Below are 16,772 nucleotides of genomic sequence, written 5' to 3'. Positions count from 1 at the left end.
ACAGGGGATGTTGAAATTCGGTAGATGAAATGCCAAGAGTCCCGCCAGGTCGCCGAATTCACGCCTGCCCCGTCATGAAGTTGCCGGTGTATTTATCCGTGATGAGATGCTGAATAATGCACCTAAGGTTATGAGGTTGAGTTGAGATTGGTGCACGCTGATTATCCCATATTACTGCTATTCTCCTAGACAGCCATATTGGATGTAGTGGCCTTCGGCAGATGAATTTATGCCGTAAACGATGGAGGCCTTCAGACCATGCCAAGCCATGAAAGGTCTAAAGTCGTACCATTTACCCATTGCGCGTTTGATCGTTAGTCATCCTGCAATACTCTTGACTTCTCTTGAAGTGGCCCGGGAGGATCCATGACTCTTTGCTCGGAATCACCCTAAGCATCTCAACACTTGAAGCCGCGCGGCTGTTGTCAAGTAGAGTTGATTTTGGCATTATATTCAGTACGGAGAATTAAGGGGCCAATGGAGCAAAAATCAAAAGATTTACGATCATAACCGTTGCTGAGGACCATGGTGATACTCTGACACCCAGTAATACGTCTTAACATATTCAAAATTCTGGCAGTCTATTACCTTGATTTATTTGACCAGGATATCAATAACTTTTCCCAGGTCAAGTGATATACAAGTCACAATAACAGAGTGGTTGATACTGTGATACTTGCTCTTGAACATTGGTCAAACCCCAACTTGGAGGGTCCACGATGCAAATCTTCTTGCTGGTCATAAAGTCGATATTATCTATAACGTTTCTCCCGTAACTGTGAATGTGAGAGGTGAACTGAAACATATAGGGATTGGGATGGACTCAGTGAGTATGGAAGGGCGACAGTGAAGACCATCTGAGAGCCTGTTCAAGTCAACAGGCTGTGTTTACCGAGCAAAGCTACGCGATATGGGTCCAGAAGGCATCAGGGTTGATCTACAAATGATTCACATATTTAATGCTATGACAATAACACGATCCAACAGGAAATGCTCCAAGATTCTCTTGCCACTGGATGAGAAAATAGCGCTAGGCAACAGCAAGCGTTGACGCGAAGTCTTTCGCCCCCACGAAGACATCGCAACGATCGTCCATCAAGACCTCAAACAAGTAACAGCCGACTAGTGGTGAACGAACTTACAAAAGATCCGTTTGCTTAGCCTACCTTAGTCAATTGACTTGGTATCTATCTCGGCATAAGCTGAGTGAATCTCACTGCGTCGCCAATGCTCGTATAGTCCACATGTCGGGATTCAGGGACAAATTGGGCTGCAATTGCTGACAACGCATTGTTTTCCGTATCTTGCATCTTAGCTAGTAATCGCGATGATCTCGTGATGCAATCAAGAGATAAGCGTCAAAAAGTCCAAGCTCCTGCATTGCTGACTCGCGAAGGATGCCACAATGGTAGGGTGTTACTGGGAGTGGACCTATCGCATGTAAGACTTTAAACTCTCGTCCAGATATGCTTAAATGGACCTTTAATTGAGGCGTTCACTTCATGTTACGGTGATGTCACGGCAAAAGGAAAAATTAATTAGTGAGGCCGTGTATTATAGAGACATGTTCTATTGTCTATATGCGATATTAAATGAGATATGAGCAGTGCAGTTCTTTCCAATGATGCATCCAATAAATCGTAGTCACATCAAAGAAACAGTAGACAAAAGCGCTTAAGCGTGGTGAGCGTGGCGGCGGAAACGAGATCGCTCAATGTACTCGGACAGAGAGCGCTCATCAACAGTCTTCTCATCCTCAGCCTCCTCATCATCCTCAAAGTCACGCTTGGTACGCTTGGTGGTCTTATACCAGTTGGCAGCGGGGTCACCGAGGCACTGGCCAACAGTAACAGCTATAGAAATGTTAGTAGTGACAAAGGAACAGTGATTGTAGAGAATACTCACGAATACGGGTGCTGCGCTTGACGGCATCGAGGACCTTGGGGATGAGGTTGCGGACAGTGTTCTCGTGGACATCGTGGAAGAGAGCAATGGATCCACCGTTGGTGATACCCTTCTTGAAGAGGTTGAGAGCAGTGTTGGTCTCAGCGGGGGTGTTGTACTCCCAGTCAAGAGAGTCGACATCAGCATTGATGACGTGGTATCCCAGAGTCTTCATGACGGAGAGGGTGTTGGCGTTGTAGCTGAAGTAAGGGGGGCGCATGTACGTGGGCCACTTTCCAACGATCTTGAGGAACTCAGCCTCCAGACGAGTCATCTGGGTTCGGACATTGGCGTTGCTGATGGTAGCAAGGTCGGGATGGCTGTAACTGTGGAAGTGTTAGCATTATACGAATTGTCACACAGCATATTATCAATGATGAAACACATACGTGTGAGAGCCGAGCTGGTGACCCTCAGCGACGACACGCTTGACGGTAGCAGCGTAGTCGTTGATGTTGGCCCAGTTCTCGCCGTTCATGAAGAAGGTGGCCTTGTAGCCGTACTTCTTGAGCTGGTCGAGAAGCTCGTTGGTGTAGGCGAAAGGACCATCGTCGAAAGTGAGGGCGATGTTCCTGTCGACAGTGCACTTGGTGATGGCGACGCCGACAGGGACAGCGGCAGCGGCAAGCTGCAGCAGGCCGGCGCAGGTAGCGAGGACAGAGAAACGCATTTTTGCTTGAAGAGGGTATTATATAAGAGTGTAAGAGAAACGACAGTACTGAAACTAGAATAGCTTCAAAAAAGAGGGATAGAGGCGAAGAAACGAGTGAATGAACTGCGGCTGTTGAGTTGAACCTAAGAACGTCTAGAACAGCAGAGGAATCTTTCTTCATATATAGTTATTTCTCGTCCCCTTCAGATTTTCTTTCACGGGTTCTAGGGAGAACTGCACAGCGCAAAACCGTACCGAGCTGAACCACCCAGAGCCGGGTATGGGTGTGGCAGCTATGAGCATGGGTATCCCTCCCCCTCAACCTTGCCCGTCGACGTACGAGGCCCTTATGGCCCTTGATAGCGCGTACCTATTTGTGCAGTATTAGTCCTTTAGTGTGCAGATGAAAAAGACTGCAACAGGGGTTATGAGTTAAGAGACTGGTCCTGGGGTTTCATCGTATGCAGAGAGCTGGAGACTCGGGAATCTTGGCAGCGACGGAACCTTGCATTTGAATTGGCGATGATTGAATTGTGCAAGTGACGAAAGAGTCGATATTCTTGCGCCATGTTCCTCTTTCTCGTCCTCATGGGAGCGTATCTCGTGGTTCAATGGCTCTTCTTACGAGATCACACCCATGTCCATGGTATTGCGCTATCTAATGCGGGACGATCCTCGAGCCAATCTCTTGTGCAGGGCACTGTATGTCTCAGGTACTCTTGTAGCACGACCCGACGAGTAAAAAGAGCAACAAGAGCATTATCTATTTCCTCGTGAGTCTTACAGCAGCATATGCCATGTGCTCACAAGACAAGAGTTTCAGCCACTATGGGACAGACGATAAAGGGCCCTTAGTTGCAGGCTCCAGGGGTTAAGGGCGGGTAGGCCATGCCCATGCTCGGGCGTGACCCCCCCTGGAAAGGCTCACTAAGGTTAAAAATTAAATAGCCAACGTTAACGTAACCTTAACCTTAGTCTGGGCTCTCTTCGCGATTACCGAACAGGGCTTGTCTCACGAGGACCAAAAAAGTGAAACCTACTTAACCTAGGAACGGAGAATAACCCCTCGAATGGGATAAAAGGCTTGGCCATCGGGCATCCGCTTTGAGTAGCCGCCGGCCTGTCAACGCCCAAGAAGATTGACCTGCGAAATAGGGGACGGTAGCATTTACTACCCACCGACAAGCTGAGGAGAGACATGGACAAGGCTTTATTTTCTCACCAGAGCTGTGGTATTGGTATTGGTTCGATAAGATGCAATTGCACGTACGACGCCAAGATAAGAGCAGCCTTGTTTCTCCCAGTCCTGTCTTCACTTGTGACTATCTGATGTATGAACTCTGCCTGCAGATCGGGATGCTCACTGCATTAGATAGCAACAAACAATAAGCCACTTGACGTATGCCAATGTCAACCTCAACACCACGGTCTATAGTCTATACGATACAATATCCTCAACCGAAGAAATTGCCGAGCATCGCTGCCAAGTAAAATCCCATCAACTCGACACAATTAGCTAGAGCTTATTCCTTCTCTCCAATATCCGTGCAGTCCGAAGAGTCCACTGTCTGTTCTCACGGTCTCGAACCAGAGAGAGAGAGAGGGAAAAGAGGCCCCCAATTTTACCTTAGTCTCGCGTCGATAACCGAACTCATCCATCCATATCCACAATGGATGCTTTATCTTCAGGAGAGTGAGACTCTACCAAAAAGCAAGGACGAAAAAAAAGACAACTACAACAGTCAATAACCGTAATAGTCACAGTCAGCGAAGGTTAAAACCTCAAGCCGGACATCAAAACCTCCGAGTAAGCCCCCTTTCTCATCAAACATGCATCTCTTGCAAATCATTTATGGGGCCATCACAGGTTTCTTTTGCTGAGAGATTACTGATATGCAACTCCCATCACATCAAATGTTTCCAAAACTAGTAGCCCGAGGACCTAAAAATGGGTATCTCCAAGCCTCAGCCGTTCGATCTACGACAAGGTAGACCTATATTTACCTATACGCCAAGTCCATCTGCCTGGTTAACGGATAGCCTGCCTGCATAGCATAAAGGAGACCAGAAAACAACGCACCCCATCTTCAATGGACGATCACCGGTGTCCCTCTGAGCTGGCCTTGCCAAGACGTAGCCAAGGCTGATTAACAAAGACTAACGTTCTCACATAAACAGCAAATACGAGGACCTCAAAGAAGTCAATCAACAAGGCCGACAAAGACCGTCAGCCGCAGGGAACATCCATGAACGGGAAGGATTTGTCCTGAGGTTCCCCAGATGATATCAAACGTGCAATAATAAACTAGGGGCTTCGATGCTCCGCTTCGGGTACGATATCCCGGGCCTAGAGAGACAGCCTGGTCGTTCTGTTGACAGCGAAGCTCCGTGTGATTGGAGCGACTCGTCTCCTTCACGTTTTCCCTATTATAGAAGCTGGGTTGGTATATCACCGTTTTCGCGGACATCCATCCTGGTAGTCCGCTACGGAGTTAAACAGGAGTTTAAGACAAGAGAAGAAAGGTTTTTATGCTTATTTAGACAAGGTTATCGATCCTCGAGGTAAACGAATAAATCAGGCAGTTATTTATAACTGCCAAGAAATCAGTCAGTCAGTCAGTTGTGAGTTTGTGTGTGTGACTGATACATGCAAAGAGTCAGTTTCCGTTCGCTTCAACGCCCAGATCCTTAATCAACTCCCCAACGAAAAGAGATCTCCCCTTTAACAAAAGTCCTGTCAAAATCCCCAACGATGCTGCCCAGGCAGTAAGAAACGAAAGAAATGAGGGTATCAGTGAGAGATTTCACGAGGTAGGAAGGTGGCTTCAGAATGTCTAATGGGTCGTCACGAGGTAGGTAGATAGATGGATGGATGGATGGCAGCTGGAGTCGTTCACAGGTCATCCTCCCAGTTACCCTCCACTTCAATCGTCGTGCCCAAGGCTTCTCTACCCTGGCGAATCATGTCCTGTAGTTGTTTGTTGAAAGCGTTGATCCGCACATCTGCATCTCGTTCTTCCATCTTACGGCGTGCTGCGAGATGCTTGGCTTCTGCGGTCAGACGGGGACTTGCTTCTGCTGATGTACGTCCTGATGCTACTGAGGCATTAGAGTGAGACCGGCGGTGCGACGACGGCTTTGTTATCGGCGATGAGATGGTGGTACTTCGGCGAGTGGAGCGAGTGGGTTGAGGTATCCTGCTGGGCGATTCTATCCGAGGAGAAGCGAGGGGAGCAAGTGACGCGAATGACGCGGTTGATGCAGGCCGTGGAGAAGGTGATGCTGCTGCGTGTGATAGACGACTAGTCGGGCGATTGGTAGCGGATCGTCGCTGACCGGGCGTAGAGGCAGTAGAGAATCGGGCTGATGGAGCGGCACTGATGCGTCGACCTGTAGTCATGGAGGGGCCCGAGTTTCGTGATCGAGGGGACGGTCGATAAGATGGACGTCGCAGCGGAGGCTCAGGCTTGGGTCCAGGCTCAGCTGGTTTCTCATCACTCACCATGACCCAATTCCTGCCAAGTTCATCTTTCGTGTCTGTATGTCTTCGTTTTGGATGGGGTGCTGTAGGCGTGGATGCGCCGCTGTTGCCGCCTTGTTCTGCGTTATCAGACTGACGTTGGTTGAAGTAATCCTCTTGCGATGGCGGGAATCGACCGGGAAGATGCTGGCTCTCGAATAGTGTCTGGTCCAACTCCTCGACCCTGCCGGAATTCATCGTAAAGGCCTTACCACCGCCAGCCTGGAAACCTCGAAATGAGCCTGTCTTGCAAAACTCCCATACACGTCCAACAACGCCTCCTATAGTCGAGAATGCGAAGCTTCCCCAGCCTTGGGACTGTATCGGCTGAGGAGGCAGATTGAACAGCTGTGTCGGTCCAGCTCCATGATCGATATCGTCGTGGGTTCGTTTTGAGCCAAGCGCCTTGCGATAATCTGTGTCCGAATACATGCTCTCGTCGAGAATGCCGCTATTAAAAGGACCAGAACTCGGTGTATCAAGCTGTCCAGCAAGTTGGTACCGCATCTCCTCATTCCTCATCTGAGCCACTGGCGTTCCAAAATAACCATTTCTATCAGAATCATCCTGGAAGCGGAATTCCTGAGATCGCGATATGTCATGGCAAGGCCTCTTTCGTTTGGTAGCTTGTCCGTCGGGGGTTGCTGTGCTGTAGGGCGAAGCATATCCATAGCTGGTGCTAGAGCTTGGTGAGATGGGTGGGCGAAACAGGCCAGGGTGCACGCCTTCTCTATTGAAGCCGCCCGACATATGGAAATGCGAAGGAATCGTCATTCTGCCTGGGGGTAGTGCCTTCTGATTTGGTCGGTATGTGCGCGCAAGCGCGTGGTCGATAGAGAGACGAATGACCTTATCGAGTGGAGGCCAAGCTTAACAGCAGCCGAGACACATCTCAGGTCGTCTATCGCACAAGCGGGTCTGGGGTAGATGCAAACCGAATATTCGGATCTGGAGACGAGATTGCAATCGACCGGGAAGCGATACTCGAAGGGCGATTTGCGATGGCGATGGGCGATATTGTTGAGCGCCTCGTGACTAGGTAAGGTAGGTGAGATAGCAGGTTGTGTCTTGTGATGACGGTCGCATGGAGGGGGAGGCTGCCTGGCTGCAAGCGCCCAACTCTAATAGACGCAGCCAAAAGTATGGCGCTCGTGTGAGAGGGGAGGGCACCTTAGATGCACGCACAGTATTGGAGATGCCGCCTTGAAAGTGAGGCTCGATTATGGATTTATGATGTATTGGATTAGAGAGATGGTCCTGGCGGCAAAATGTCGACGGGGCAAGTAAACAATGGTTGGGGGGCCAGCGCCTGTAGCCAGCGTCAGAGACGAGGTGTGATTGGTCAGTTGGTAGTGATCCCGGCAGTTGCTTCAACAGCCGCGATAGAGTAGGTAGAGAGCACAGTTACTCTGTACTCTACTCTGCAGGTAATCTGTATGATGAGAGAATAAGACCTCAAAAAGACTCAATATCTGACGAATATCCAGGTGGGCAGTCTGGCCCATCCCCTTTTGTCAGGAATGGTATGCGGAGAACGGGAAGCTTTCGGCTTGCTGCCGGCTTATAGCTCCAGCTTCTTCTTGTGTGGCTGATTCCAAGAGTTTGGTCCACTTGATGGGGATCGGCAGGGTTCAGCTAACCAAGAGCATCAAAAAGCGAATATTAGAGGAGAATTAGAGAAGTATCAGAGGAGTATTAGAGGAACATTAGAGAAACAGCTCGTACCCAGTTACAAAAAGCTAAAAGGTCTCCCTTCTCTCCTATCTATATCAGATATCAGGCTATCGGGCTCATTTGCGTTTCTATATTGTCTTGGTTTAATTACTCTAATATCCTTGGTTGTCCTAGACGATTAATGATCAACACAGGTGTCTTCAAATAGATCACAACAATGAGGGTTCGCGGAGTTCAAGAGTGCTTTAACATCGTTAATCGTTGCCATTACATCTATTCAGTCTATGCCTCATATCGCGTGAACTGCTCTAATACCCCCCCCCCCCCCCCCTGCGTCCAAGCACTTCTATGCCATATGCCATGACCTCAACTCATTGGTATCATTCGCCCGTCCTTCTCATAAGTCTAAATTCGTATCCTATCACTTAATCCTTGTTGTAGTAGTTGTCCTGCTGGCCCTTTCGCTCAGATGTAACACCTCCACTAACACCCTGCTCCCCATGGACATGCTGCTTGCTTCCCCAGAAAGCCTCCCGCTCCTTGAGAACCTCCTGGCCCCAGGCCTTCATCTCCGGCAGCGTCATTCTGGTTGCGACGTACGCAAACTCGCCAAGGTCGATTTTGCCCTCACCGCGCTTCTCATACTCCACCATCTGCAGCAGAAGCTCCATCTTGTCCACGTCGTGCACAAAGTGGCTGTCCAGTGTCTCAGAGTCCTCATATTCCTGCCAGATTGCGCGGATGTCCTCGCCTGTGGTGCCGCCAGCGACGTTTCGTAGCAAGTTCTTGGTCAAAAAGTCCATCGTCTCCGCTTCGCGTCGGCTCTTCTCGGGCTTGGGAACGCCGTCGACGGGTGTGATATCGCCGACAAGTAGCTCTGCCATATCGTGAATGAGACACATCTTCATGCACTTAGGGAGGTCGAGTTTCGGGGCGAGAGAGGGAGGCGCAAACATGGAGATTAGAGACATGCGATACATGTGGTCGGCGATAGACTCTCCCCTATCGCATGTTAGTGACGTCTTGGAGCCTGTAGACCTATTTTCCTTACCTAGAGATACCAAATCGCCTCCATCCTTCCCGCTTGGTAGTCTTGAGTCGCTCGAGCATGTGGAAGAAGGGGAGCGGCGAAGAGGAGTCCTCAGTAGGCGCACCACCAGGAATCTCCTTGACCACCTTGTCAACGGTCCATGGGTCAGCGACCTTGACCATGGGCGTGAACCCCAGGTCTCCAATTACTTCTTCAGGACGAAGATCCACACGTCCATTCTCCTTCTCCGGTTGCGAGCCCATCTTTGCAGTAGAGTACAGTCTGTGTCGTCGCGGGGTAAAAGCTGAGTTGCTGGTGCAAGGTAAAGAAAGTGGTCGCAGCGAGTTGAGAGTAATTTTAACGGTACGAATCGTTTGCGGCAGTCGCATACAAACAGAGATGGTCATAACAAGCGTACAATTGACAAAAGGGTCATGAAAACAAACAAGAGCCTAGAGCAGCAGAAGATTGTTGGTTGAGCGGGTAGTTTGTCAGTCTAGTTGGTGGGTTTGTAGTCTAGGTTTGTGCCAGTGCGGAATTGATCAATGGTCAGCTAATGGCCCCGGTCGTTTGGTGCGACATATGTCATTTTACAGGGGTAGAAGCTGGGATCTTGTCTCTGTCTTGGTGTGACTACAGGGTAGCAGCACCACAATCACTTACACGGTGTTACAGTGAGCTTTGTCAACTGGCCATGTTGTGAATTGCAGCTCTAAAGGGAGTTTTTCTATTTCGAATGGTATTCAAACGCTAGGTAGGTACTACATTTATTTGTCAATAGTGGGTTGGACTCATCAACTCGCTAAGAAGTCTGGCTGCTAATCTCGGGAGCTTTGTGACAGTAACAACCAAGTTAGTTGTTATTGTTTCTTCCTAGGTACTACAAGAAAACTCTCTTCTAGGGCGAGCCGTGTTTCGTCATAGAGCTTACAATGTCAAGATTCTTGAAATCAAATAACAGTACGTCACATTAATTTTGTAGGTCTTGCTCTCAATGTTTCGCTCCTTAGAGTTAGGAGTTGTCTATCTTGGATTCGTAACAGAACGACAGGGAGTAAAGTCTAGCACTTGGGGTCTCCAACATAGAATCTCACTGATCCATAGGAAAGTATTGAAGCACAAAATTGACCATGGAACTTCAAGCCCATAGTTAAGCTTCGGTTGAGCCCTGATTTGCTTTCTACGCTGGAGAGCACCATCACCAACGCCAATACTGACCAGAGGAGGAAAAAAAACCTAGGATTTCGGTCCTAAGCGATAATAAAATTTAGGTAACTTAGCATGAGTTTAGGATATCATTTATTGAGTTTATTTTAATACCGTATATCAAAATCCTATATTTTCTTGCTCCCCGAGGATTGGTCACGCACGTGGGGGGTTCCGCCGCCAAGGACCAAAAGTAGATTTATTTAGCTCCGCCTCAGTCAGATCTACATGAGCCTCATCTTGATCCATTTCGGGTACCTTTCCCAAGTATCCCAACCTCACTCCCGCATGCGAATCTTACAAAGAATAGCCGCGCCTTTTCGTCCCCAGGCTCGCCCAATGACAACAATCGCTTCACTCAAGCGGCTTTCAGCCAAATCCCTCTCCGAGAAGATTCTCGAGGAAGTCAACGCCACAGATCCCACGTTCGCTGTTATTGATGTCCGTGATAATGGTGAGTTAGCATTCAAACCCTTTTTGCGAGAAGAAAACTCATTCTCGATTCAATTTGATTCTGTGACAGCTCAGCTGACTTTTCCAAGATTACATTGGTGGACATATCAAGGGCTCAACAAACATCCCCGCACATACTCTCGACGCCATGATGCCAACTCTGGTCCGTCGCCTGAAAGACAAAAAGACAGTTGTCTTTCACTGCGCACTCAGTCAACAGCGGGGTCCGAGTGCGGCACTAAAGTATCTGCGTGAGCGGGATGGTCTTTTGAAGTCCATGGGTGAAGACCCCAAGGGAGAGAGCGGTCAAGATGTTTATGTGTTGGACAGGGGATTCTCAGGATGGCAAGAGGTTTACGGAGAAGATGAACGATTGACGGAGGGATACGTTAAGGATTTGTGGGATAATTATTAATTTATTCAGAGCTAGAGTTGATTCTTCCGATAGAACCCCTACTTCCATCTCATGATTCCCATTGTGTTTTGAACAAGACTTTTCGAGAGACTGGACCAGGCAAAGAGAGTGAGGGCAACCAAATGATGACCTCTAAAACAATAGGGTACTGTGATGAGGTGATGTATATCCGTCATCAGACAGAGAGAAGATGGCCCCCATTCCGCTTCGTGTCTGACTGGAAGAAATGTTAGCCCAATAACACTGATTGTGAAGAAGAGTCTACTTACAGATACGTCATGATCGCCGATCAGCTTAAACCATTGCTTCCATCTTCTTCAGCTTGCGGATTTTTAAGAACATAAGAAAGATGATTACAACGAGAACGCCGGTCACTATCCCGAAGACCGCAGTGCGCTCTCTCGCGTCCGCAGGGTTCGACCACCAGGTGAACCCGGTTGAGTGATCGACTGTGCCGTATTCACCCTCGGAGGGATGGTAGTATCCATCCCCCTGAACATCCCGAGTCTGGGGTTGATACCCGTTACACAGGTTGATGTTGTCTGGCAAGGGTGACATGGTGAGGGTAGTGGATGATTGGTGGGAGGTCGGATGTTCTGATGGTCTTGGTGGATTAAAGAGAATAAGAGGCGTGGTTAGATTTGAAACAGCATAGGCATTGATGCGGTCGATGTGAGTGAGCTTTTGATCCAAAGGTCGAAAAGTATAACTGATTTGGAGGGAGGAGTTCGTAGAACTTGATGACTTTATATCTCCTGGATGCGATTGGGTCAGCCGGAGGGACTTATATAGTTACTTTCTTCGGAACCACTTGCAAAAGCTTCCTTCGATACTCTCAAGGCCTATTGAAGCTTTGGGCAACTCGAGAACCCAACTTTGAACACGGCCGTGAGCTACTCCTCCATAATTGGTCAACCGGATAGGGCAAAAGAAAGCAACTTTCATCAAAACTCACACCCAAGTATTATAAAATGATGCCTTTTTCTATGACATGTCCATGTTTTCCCTCCCCAACAGTCAAACATTTGTCAAGCCGATTCTCTAAGTCCGCTCGGCATAACCAGCGTTTCTCAAACCTCAGAACCCTCATCCTTCAAAATGTTTGTTTCGTCATACGACAACATCCCTAAGGGGTCACCTCTGACTGGTTCCCTCGACCCTATCCCTACCAAGTCTCGTCTTCCTGTTCCCACCAAGACCCCATTCGCCCAATGGATACCAGACTTCAGGACTAACAGGCGGCCACTGAAAGAGGTGTCAACCACAAAGGGAGACGAGAAGTTGAGGCCTGGTCACAGTGCCCCCCCAGCTAATGTCAAGTTCCCTTCACCCAACGATGCTGTGCGCCCAAGTCGTCTCCCTACAGTTAGTGTCTCCCACATCACCGGCGCTTCTATCCGTCCCCCTTCTCTTCCTGGCAGAATCGGTGTTCAGACTAGCCGATCTGACGAAGAACCGTCTGCCCACTGCGATGGTCTCCTTGTATTTCTCATCATACTTCTTCTTCTAGGCGTCTTCAGTGGATGTCTCCTTCTCATGCAGTGTGCAGGAAGCCTTTTGAGGCGTATTGGTCGAAGATTTGGGTGGAAATGGGTCAAGAGATCCGACAGTGTAGATCTCGAGAATGCGATCTATCACTTGAAGGATTGTCCAGGCGCATTCGAAGAGCACCATCTCGTCTTGCTCCGGGAAGTCTTGGCAGATTACGGAGATTCTTCGTATGTTCGAGCAGGCGAAAAGGCTGCTGAAGAGGGCCGACTGGATTCAACCTACTGCTCATCTCTCCCTGAACCTCGGCCTGCTCGTATGGCCCCTGAACACTCCTTTCACTGCTCCTAGTCCAGAGAGCCGTGCGCTCCTAAGACTTACCCTCTGAAATGCCCATAGCCAAAGATTCGCGCGATTTGATCATCTGGTCATCAGCTGGAAGAGGGTTTGCTTTCTTCGCTGTGATTGGGTAAGCTTGGGAATAACTCTGCAAAAACACTTGTCCATGGCTTCGTGATTGGAAGGAACTAGGCAGCCAAGAGTCTATACTAGAAAATGGAAGTTAGAAATGTGCGAGGACCAGAAAAATAAAAGCTTTAGCAACTTGGACTTATCTTCTCATAAGAAGAATCTTCAGTGAAGTAACTCAAATACCAGCATTAACTTGCCTGAGCATTAAATTAACCCTGATAGGCAACTCGGGCTATATAAGAGAATCAGACTCACTTCCATGACAGCATCATTCCTTTCCCTAATTTTCTATTACGCCTCGACTTGTATCCACGAAGAAACGCCTCTATTCTCAATCGAACGAGACATCATGGGCGCAGACACCGTAGTACTAGGGTGGGCTATACTCAGCGTTGTCATTGCTGTCGTCTACTGGATTTGCTATTGGATCGCCTATGGCTGTAAATCGAAAAAACAATTTCAGGATGAAGAGCAAGGAGATGTCGTGGTAAATCGGGAGGAAAACTATGAAAGCATTTTCGTCAACCCCCCCGAACAGCCTATACCGTCTTACACTTCAACTTCCCTTCGCGGATCTCACGATACTGAGCTTCCGCCTTACAAGCCTATTGGTACTCCTCCGCCTTCCTATATCCCAGCATACAAGGCGCTTCAACCAGATTCAACGTAGCCATCGCGTGGATGAGGTGTCCGAGCCCATGATCTCACCGGCTTCGAGGCTTGCGCTTTGGTGTGGGTGATCAGGCCTTGGAACTCTATCATTTCACTTCAGCCACATGCGCCTCGAGTCAATAGAAGTCTCACATTGCAACTCTCGTCACTTACTCACCGAATCATTCGAATCCACGACATATATCATCAAGGTTATCCGCCAATACATTCCCCCCCTTTTCTACCCAACTCAACTTTCGACTGGCTCACCATCAAACAACCTCACAGTCAAAACTCATTACATCAAACATCCTGCCAATAGCATCTGATATACTGCAGCTCAAAAAATACTTGATAACCTTCGTCACTTATACCATCCCTACCCTTATCACTTCATCAATCACGAGACCAAAAGAAGCCCAACATGAACGTCCCTATACACTATCAGCCTCACCAATCAAATGATGACCCTTCAGGAATGTCCATCATTTGCATCATTTCCTGGACTATTGGTGTCATGGTAACAGTCGGTTTTATCGTCATGTTCGCCAAGTGTCTCATGGGTCGTCGATGCCCGCCATGTCCGCCTCCAACGACACCAGGACCTCGGAGCCAAGGACCTCTATACCCTGGGCCCAGGTACCCTTTGTACCCTGAGCCTATAGGTATTGCACCTTCAGGCCCTCCGCCTCCCCAAGCATACGAAGGCGATCTTGAACAAGGAAGCATCGATGAACGTGCCGATAGGACCGCCAACGAACGTGCCGTTGGAACCACCAAGGACTCGGAAGTTATCAACCAACCCCGTGTACCACCACCTCCATATTGCCGACGATGCTGATATACATCTGTTGGACCATGCTGCTACTCCCCAGATGCCGAGAATTGCACCAGGCATTGCCTATGATGTAGTCTTATTTGAAGAAACACACTCTATGTTGGGGGATCGGGTAGATATTAGCCAAGTTGCAATTGGCTTGGATCAGGAGGCACATGAAGGTCAGGAGACTAGGCACATCACTGTAGAACTAGTCCAATGGATGAATTCAGCACACAAAACTATGGACTGGTGAAACTCTAAGACTGCCTGTGAAATAAATACTAAACTTTACCCTTAACTGTCTAAGTATTTATATACTTAGGGGCGAGTTCTTATATCGTCTTATACCTGTATATAGGTCCAATAGCATCTAATTGGAGACCCGAAAATGAGTAGCTAATTCTTTAACATTGTACTGGCGACATCTATCCACAGAAGCCTAACATATACTACATAATTTCCAGCAAACGCTCAGCGCCAATTCCATTCCTCGTCTTCAAAAGGGTATTATAAACAGTAAACAACCAGATCACGCCTTGCCCACCCATCCTGAATTAATAAAGAAATCGAATATGCGCCCTCCCTTTTGCGAGTCCAACCTACATATCTCTTTTGCCTGCTTCTTCTTTAACGTGCCATTTGTCTTGAGAGCTTCCTTGAGGATCTGCTCCTTGATCATGAGATATGGCTTGGGCTGCAGTCTGATGATCTCGCAAAGCTTGACCTCTTCTGGTGTGAGGAGGTGCAAGTCTGGGGCGGTGTCCTGGGTCATAGGCATTGGTTGTACGCCGGAGATGGGCTGGGCCGTGTATCTCTGCTTAGGAGCTGCATAGCCATTTACTCCATTTACTCCGTTAACTCCGTTGGTCACTCCATTGACCTGGCCATTTGTTTGGCCATTGGCTAGGCCATCAGTATGACCATTTGTTAATGGCTTTACATCGCCATTGAGTTCCGCAGCAGGCGTTGGTAGCAGTCTAGCAGGAAGTTCGGGGGCGATAAGAAGAGCAGATCCACTCGGTGGCTCGGGAGGAGGAGGTTGCTTAGACCTCTGTGCAGATGCCAGTCGCTCGCGATCCATGGAACCCATGGGAATTGCCTTCTGGATCCTCGAAGCTTTCTCGTTCTCGTACTTTTCACCACTTCGAAGGTCACCGATACGCATGTTCCGCCACTCTTGTAGCTGCGTAATGGCCTGTCGTAGGTTGAGTTCATCGAGAAGACCTTGATTGAGCTCCTCAAAGTCCTGCTGGTTCATCATGCGGGCGAATGGCTTGGCCTTCTGCAGCAAATCCCTTTCTTCCTTGGTCCGCCTCTTCTCCAGCTTTGTGTTCTCTCTATATTCAAGAAGGTTATGCTCAAAGATAACCTTTTTACGCTCTACACGTTGTGTCAGTCGAGCGTTGTAAATGTCCATCACTGTAAGCTTGAGTTCCATTTCAGGTTCAAGCTCGCCTGTCCTGGGGTTCAATCCATCGCCTGGATCAAACTGCATAAGTTGGACAGCTTCTTCTGCCTCATTTGCATATTCGGTCTCAAACTCCAAACGACCAGGCATGTATCCTTGAATCTCGTGGCAGCTAGGTACACTAGCTGTTGGCTTTGTTTTAGGCTGTAGAGCGGGCGCGTTCTTAGCCGCATCTCGTCGCTCTTCTATTCGTCGCTTCTTGCGTGCCTGAAATTCTTCTCTGGGTATTTCGTTGGCCAATTCGCAATCATGAGGGCTACAGCGTTTGGGCAGTGGAAAATGAGGCGAGTCGACGTAAGTCGATAAGTAGTGATCGCGAACCTCGTCCTTCTCACGGAAGCCGCCAATATGATCTGCGATATCGGCCCAGGAGCCGAGACCATATATTTCGGCGCCCTCAAGGAGGAGTAATTCTTCGTCGGCGCCCCATTCTTTCTCAAAAATGGGGAATGAGTTTTGTTCAATCACACGAAAAGAGTGTGTCGCAGGGTCGTGAGCATTTCGTGATTCACCTTTGGCGAAACACGAGACGCAGAGGTCGAAGTCACTGCAGTCGGAGTCGGCGCATCGGATGCGGACCTAGGTCAACACCAACATGATTAGCAACTCCATCATGACATCGCATTGAGTTTAGCCGGTATATCTCCGAAGCGCGTCTTTACGTTTCCAAACAAGCTTCGGGCAACAGGCAACAGAGCAAATGACCTACCGTAGATGTAATATCTGACGAGCACACATCGCAAACGTACTTAACACCACCTTCACCACCTCTTGTGATTGTTTTCTTGCGTATCACACCCATATCGCCGGCTGCGATGTCGGGCCGGGAGGTTCGTCGTTACCCCCCCTGTCTAGAAGTAGCAGCGGGTTCGAGGCAGCGCAAGGCGCGATGGAAGCGCAAAAGAAGGAATTTTGTGATGCGCGATTGTTGGGGGCGATGACGCGACGCGAAATTCGATGAAAAATGTCGGCTTCAGGTG

At 48.8% G+C, this 16,772-nt stretch overlaps 9 protein-coding genes across 9 annotated transcripts; 4 read left to right on the top strand and 5 right to left on the bottom strand.

Annotated features, from left to right (window-relative positions):
- Positions 1-1,674: 1,674 nt before the first annotated feature.
- FPRO_10582 (uncharacterized protein) lies at positions 1,675-2,614 on the bottom strand (the record flags this gene model as incomplete). The annotated part of the gene is made up of 3 exons (XM_031231560.1): positions 1,675-1,853; positions 1,906-2,270; positions 2,334-2,614. 3 exons carry the CDS (start codon positions 2,612-2,614, stop codon positions 1,675-1,677), a joined length of 825 nt encoding a protein of 274 aa, XP_031081585.1.
- A 2,875-nt stretch (positions 2,615-5,489) lies between these two features.
- On the bottom strand, positions 5,490-6,866 carry FPRO_10581 (uncharacterized protein; the record flags this gene model as incomplete). Its single annotated transcript, XM_031231559.1, has 1 exon — positions 5,490-6,866. The coding sequence occupies one exon, from the start codon at positions 6,864-6,866 to the stop codon at positions 5,490-5,492; it is 1,377 nt and encodes a 458-aa protein (XP_031081584.1).
- A 1,349-nt stretch (positions 6,867-8,215) lies between these two features.
- FPRO_10580 (uncharacterized protein) lies at positions 8,216-9,083 on the bottom strand (the record flags this gene model as incomplete). The annotated part of the gene is made up of 2 exons (XM_031231558.1): positions 8,216-8,792; positions 8,842-9,083. 2 exons carry the CDS (start codon positions 9,081-9,083, stop codon positions 8,216-8,218), a joined length of 819 nt encoding a protein of 272 aa, XP_031081583.1.
- A 1,282-nt stretch (positions 9,084-10,365) lies between these two features.
- Positions 10,366-10,894, top strand: FPRO_10579 (uncharacterized protein; the record flags this gene model as incomplete). The annotated part of the gene is made up of 2 exons (XM_031231557.1): positions 10,366-10,480; positions 10,569-10,894. The coding sequence occupies 2 exons, from the start codon at positions 10,366-10,368 to the stop codon at positions 10,892-10,894; spliced, it is 441 nt and encodes a 146-aa protein (XP_031081582.1).
- Positions 10,895-11,069: 175 nt separating this feature from the next.
- Positions 11,070-11,452, bottom strand: FPRO_10578 (uncharacterized protein; the record flags this gene model as incomplete). The annotated part of the gene is made up of 3 exons (XM_031231556.1): positions 11,070-11,111; positions 11,164-11,199; positions 11,252-11,452. 3 exons carry the CDS (start codon positions 11,450-11,452, stop codon positions 11,070-11,072), a joined length of 279 nt encoding a protein of 92 aa, XP_031081581.1.
- Positions 11,453-11,992: 540 nt separating this feature from the next.
- Positions 11,993-12,733, top strand: FPRO_10577 (uncharacterized protein; the record flags this gene model as incomplete). The annotated part of the gene is made up of 1 exon (XM_031231555.1): positions 11,993-12,733. One exon carries the CDS (start codon positions 11,993-11,995, stop codon positions 12,731-12,733), a length of 741 nt encoding a protein of 246 aa, XP_031081580.1.
- Positions 12,734-13,202: 469 nt separating this feature from the next.
- FPRO_10576 (uncharacterized protein) lies at positions 13,203-13,523 on the top strand (the record flags this gene model as incomplete). The annotated part of the gene is made up of 1 exon (XM_031231554.1): positions 13,203-13,523. The coding sequence occupies one exon, from the start codon at positions 13,203-13,205 to the stop codon at positions 13,521-13,523; it is 321 nt and encodes a 106-aa protein (XP_031081579.1).
- A 405-nt stretch (positions 13,524-13,928) lies between these two features.
- FPRO_10575 (uncharacterized protein) lies at positions 13,929-14,345 on the top strand (the record flags this gene model as incomplete). The annotated part of the gene is made up of 1 exon (XM_031231553.1): positions 13,929-14,345. One exon carries the CDS (start codon positions 13,929-13,931, stop codon positions 14,343-14,345), a length of 417 nt encoding a protein of 138 aa, XP_031081578.1.
- Positions 14,346-14,853: 508 nt separating this feature from the next.
- FPRO_10574 (uncharacterized protein) lies at positions 14,854-16,594 on the bottom strand (the record flags this gene model as incomplete). Its single annotated transcript, XM_031231552.1, has 2 exons — positions 14,854-16,371; positions 16,502-16,594. 2 exons carry the CDS (start codon positions 16,592-16,594, stop codon positions 14,854-14,856), a joined length of 1,611 nt encoding a protein of 536 aa, XP_031081577.1.
- Between the last annotated feature and the right edge of the window lie 178 nt (positions 16,595-16,772).

The sequence above is a fragment of the Fusarium proliferatum genome (genome assembly GCF_900067095.1).
Source record: "Fusarium proliferatum ET1 genome assembly, contig: FPRO_scaffold005, whole genome shotgun sequence".
NCBI classification, from domain to species: Eukaryota; Fungi; Ascomycota; class Sordariomycetes; order Hypocreales; family Nectriaceae; genus Fusarium; species Fusarium proliferatum.
Note: the sequence above shows the minus strand (reverse complement) of the source record. Positions and strands in the feature narration are given on the sequence as shown.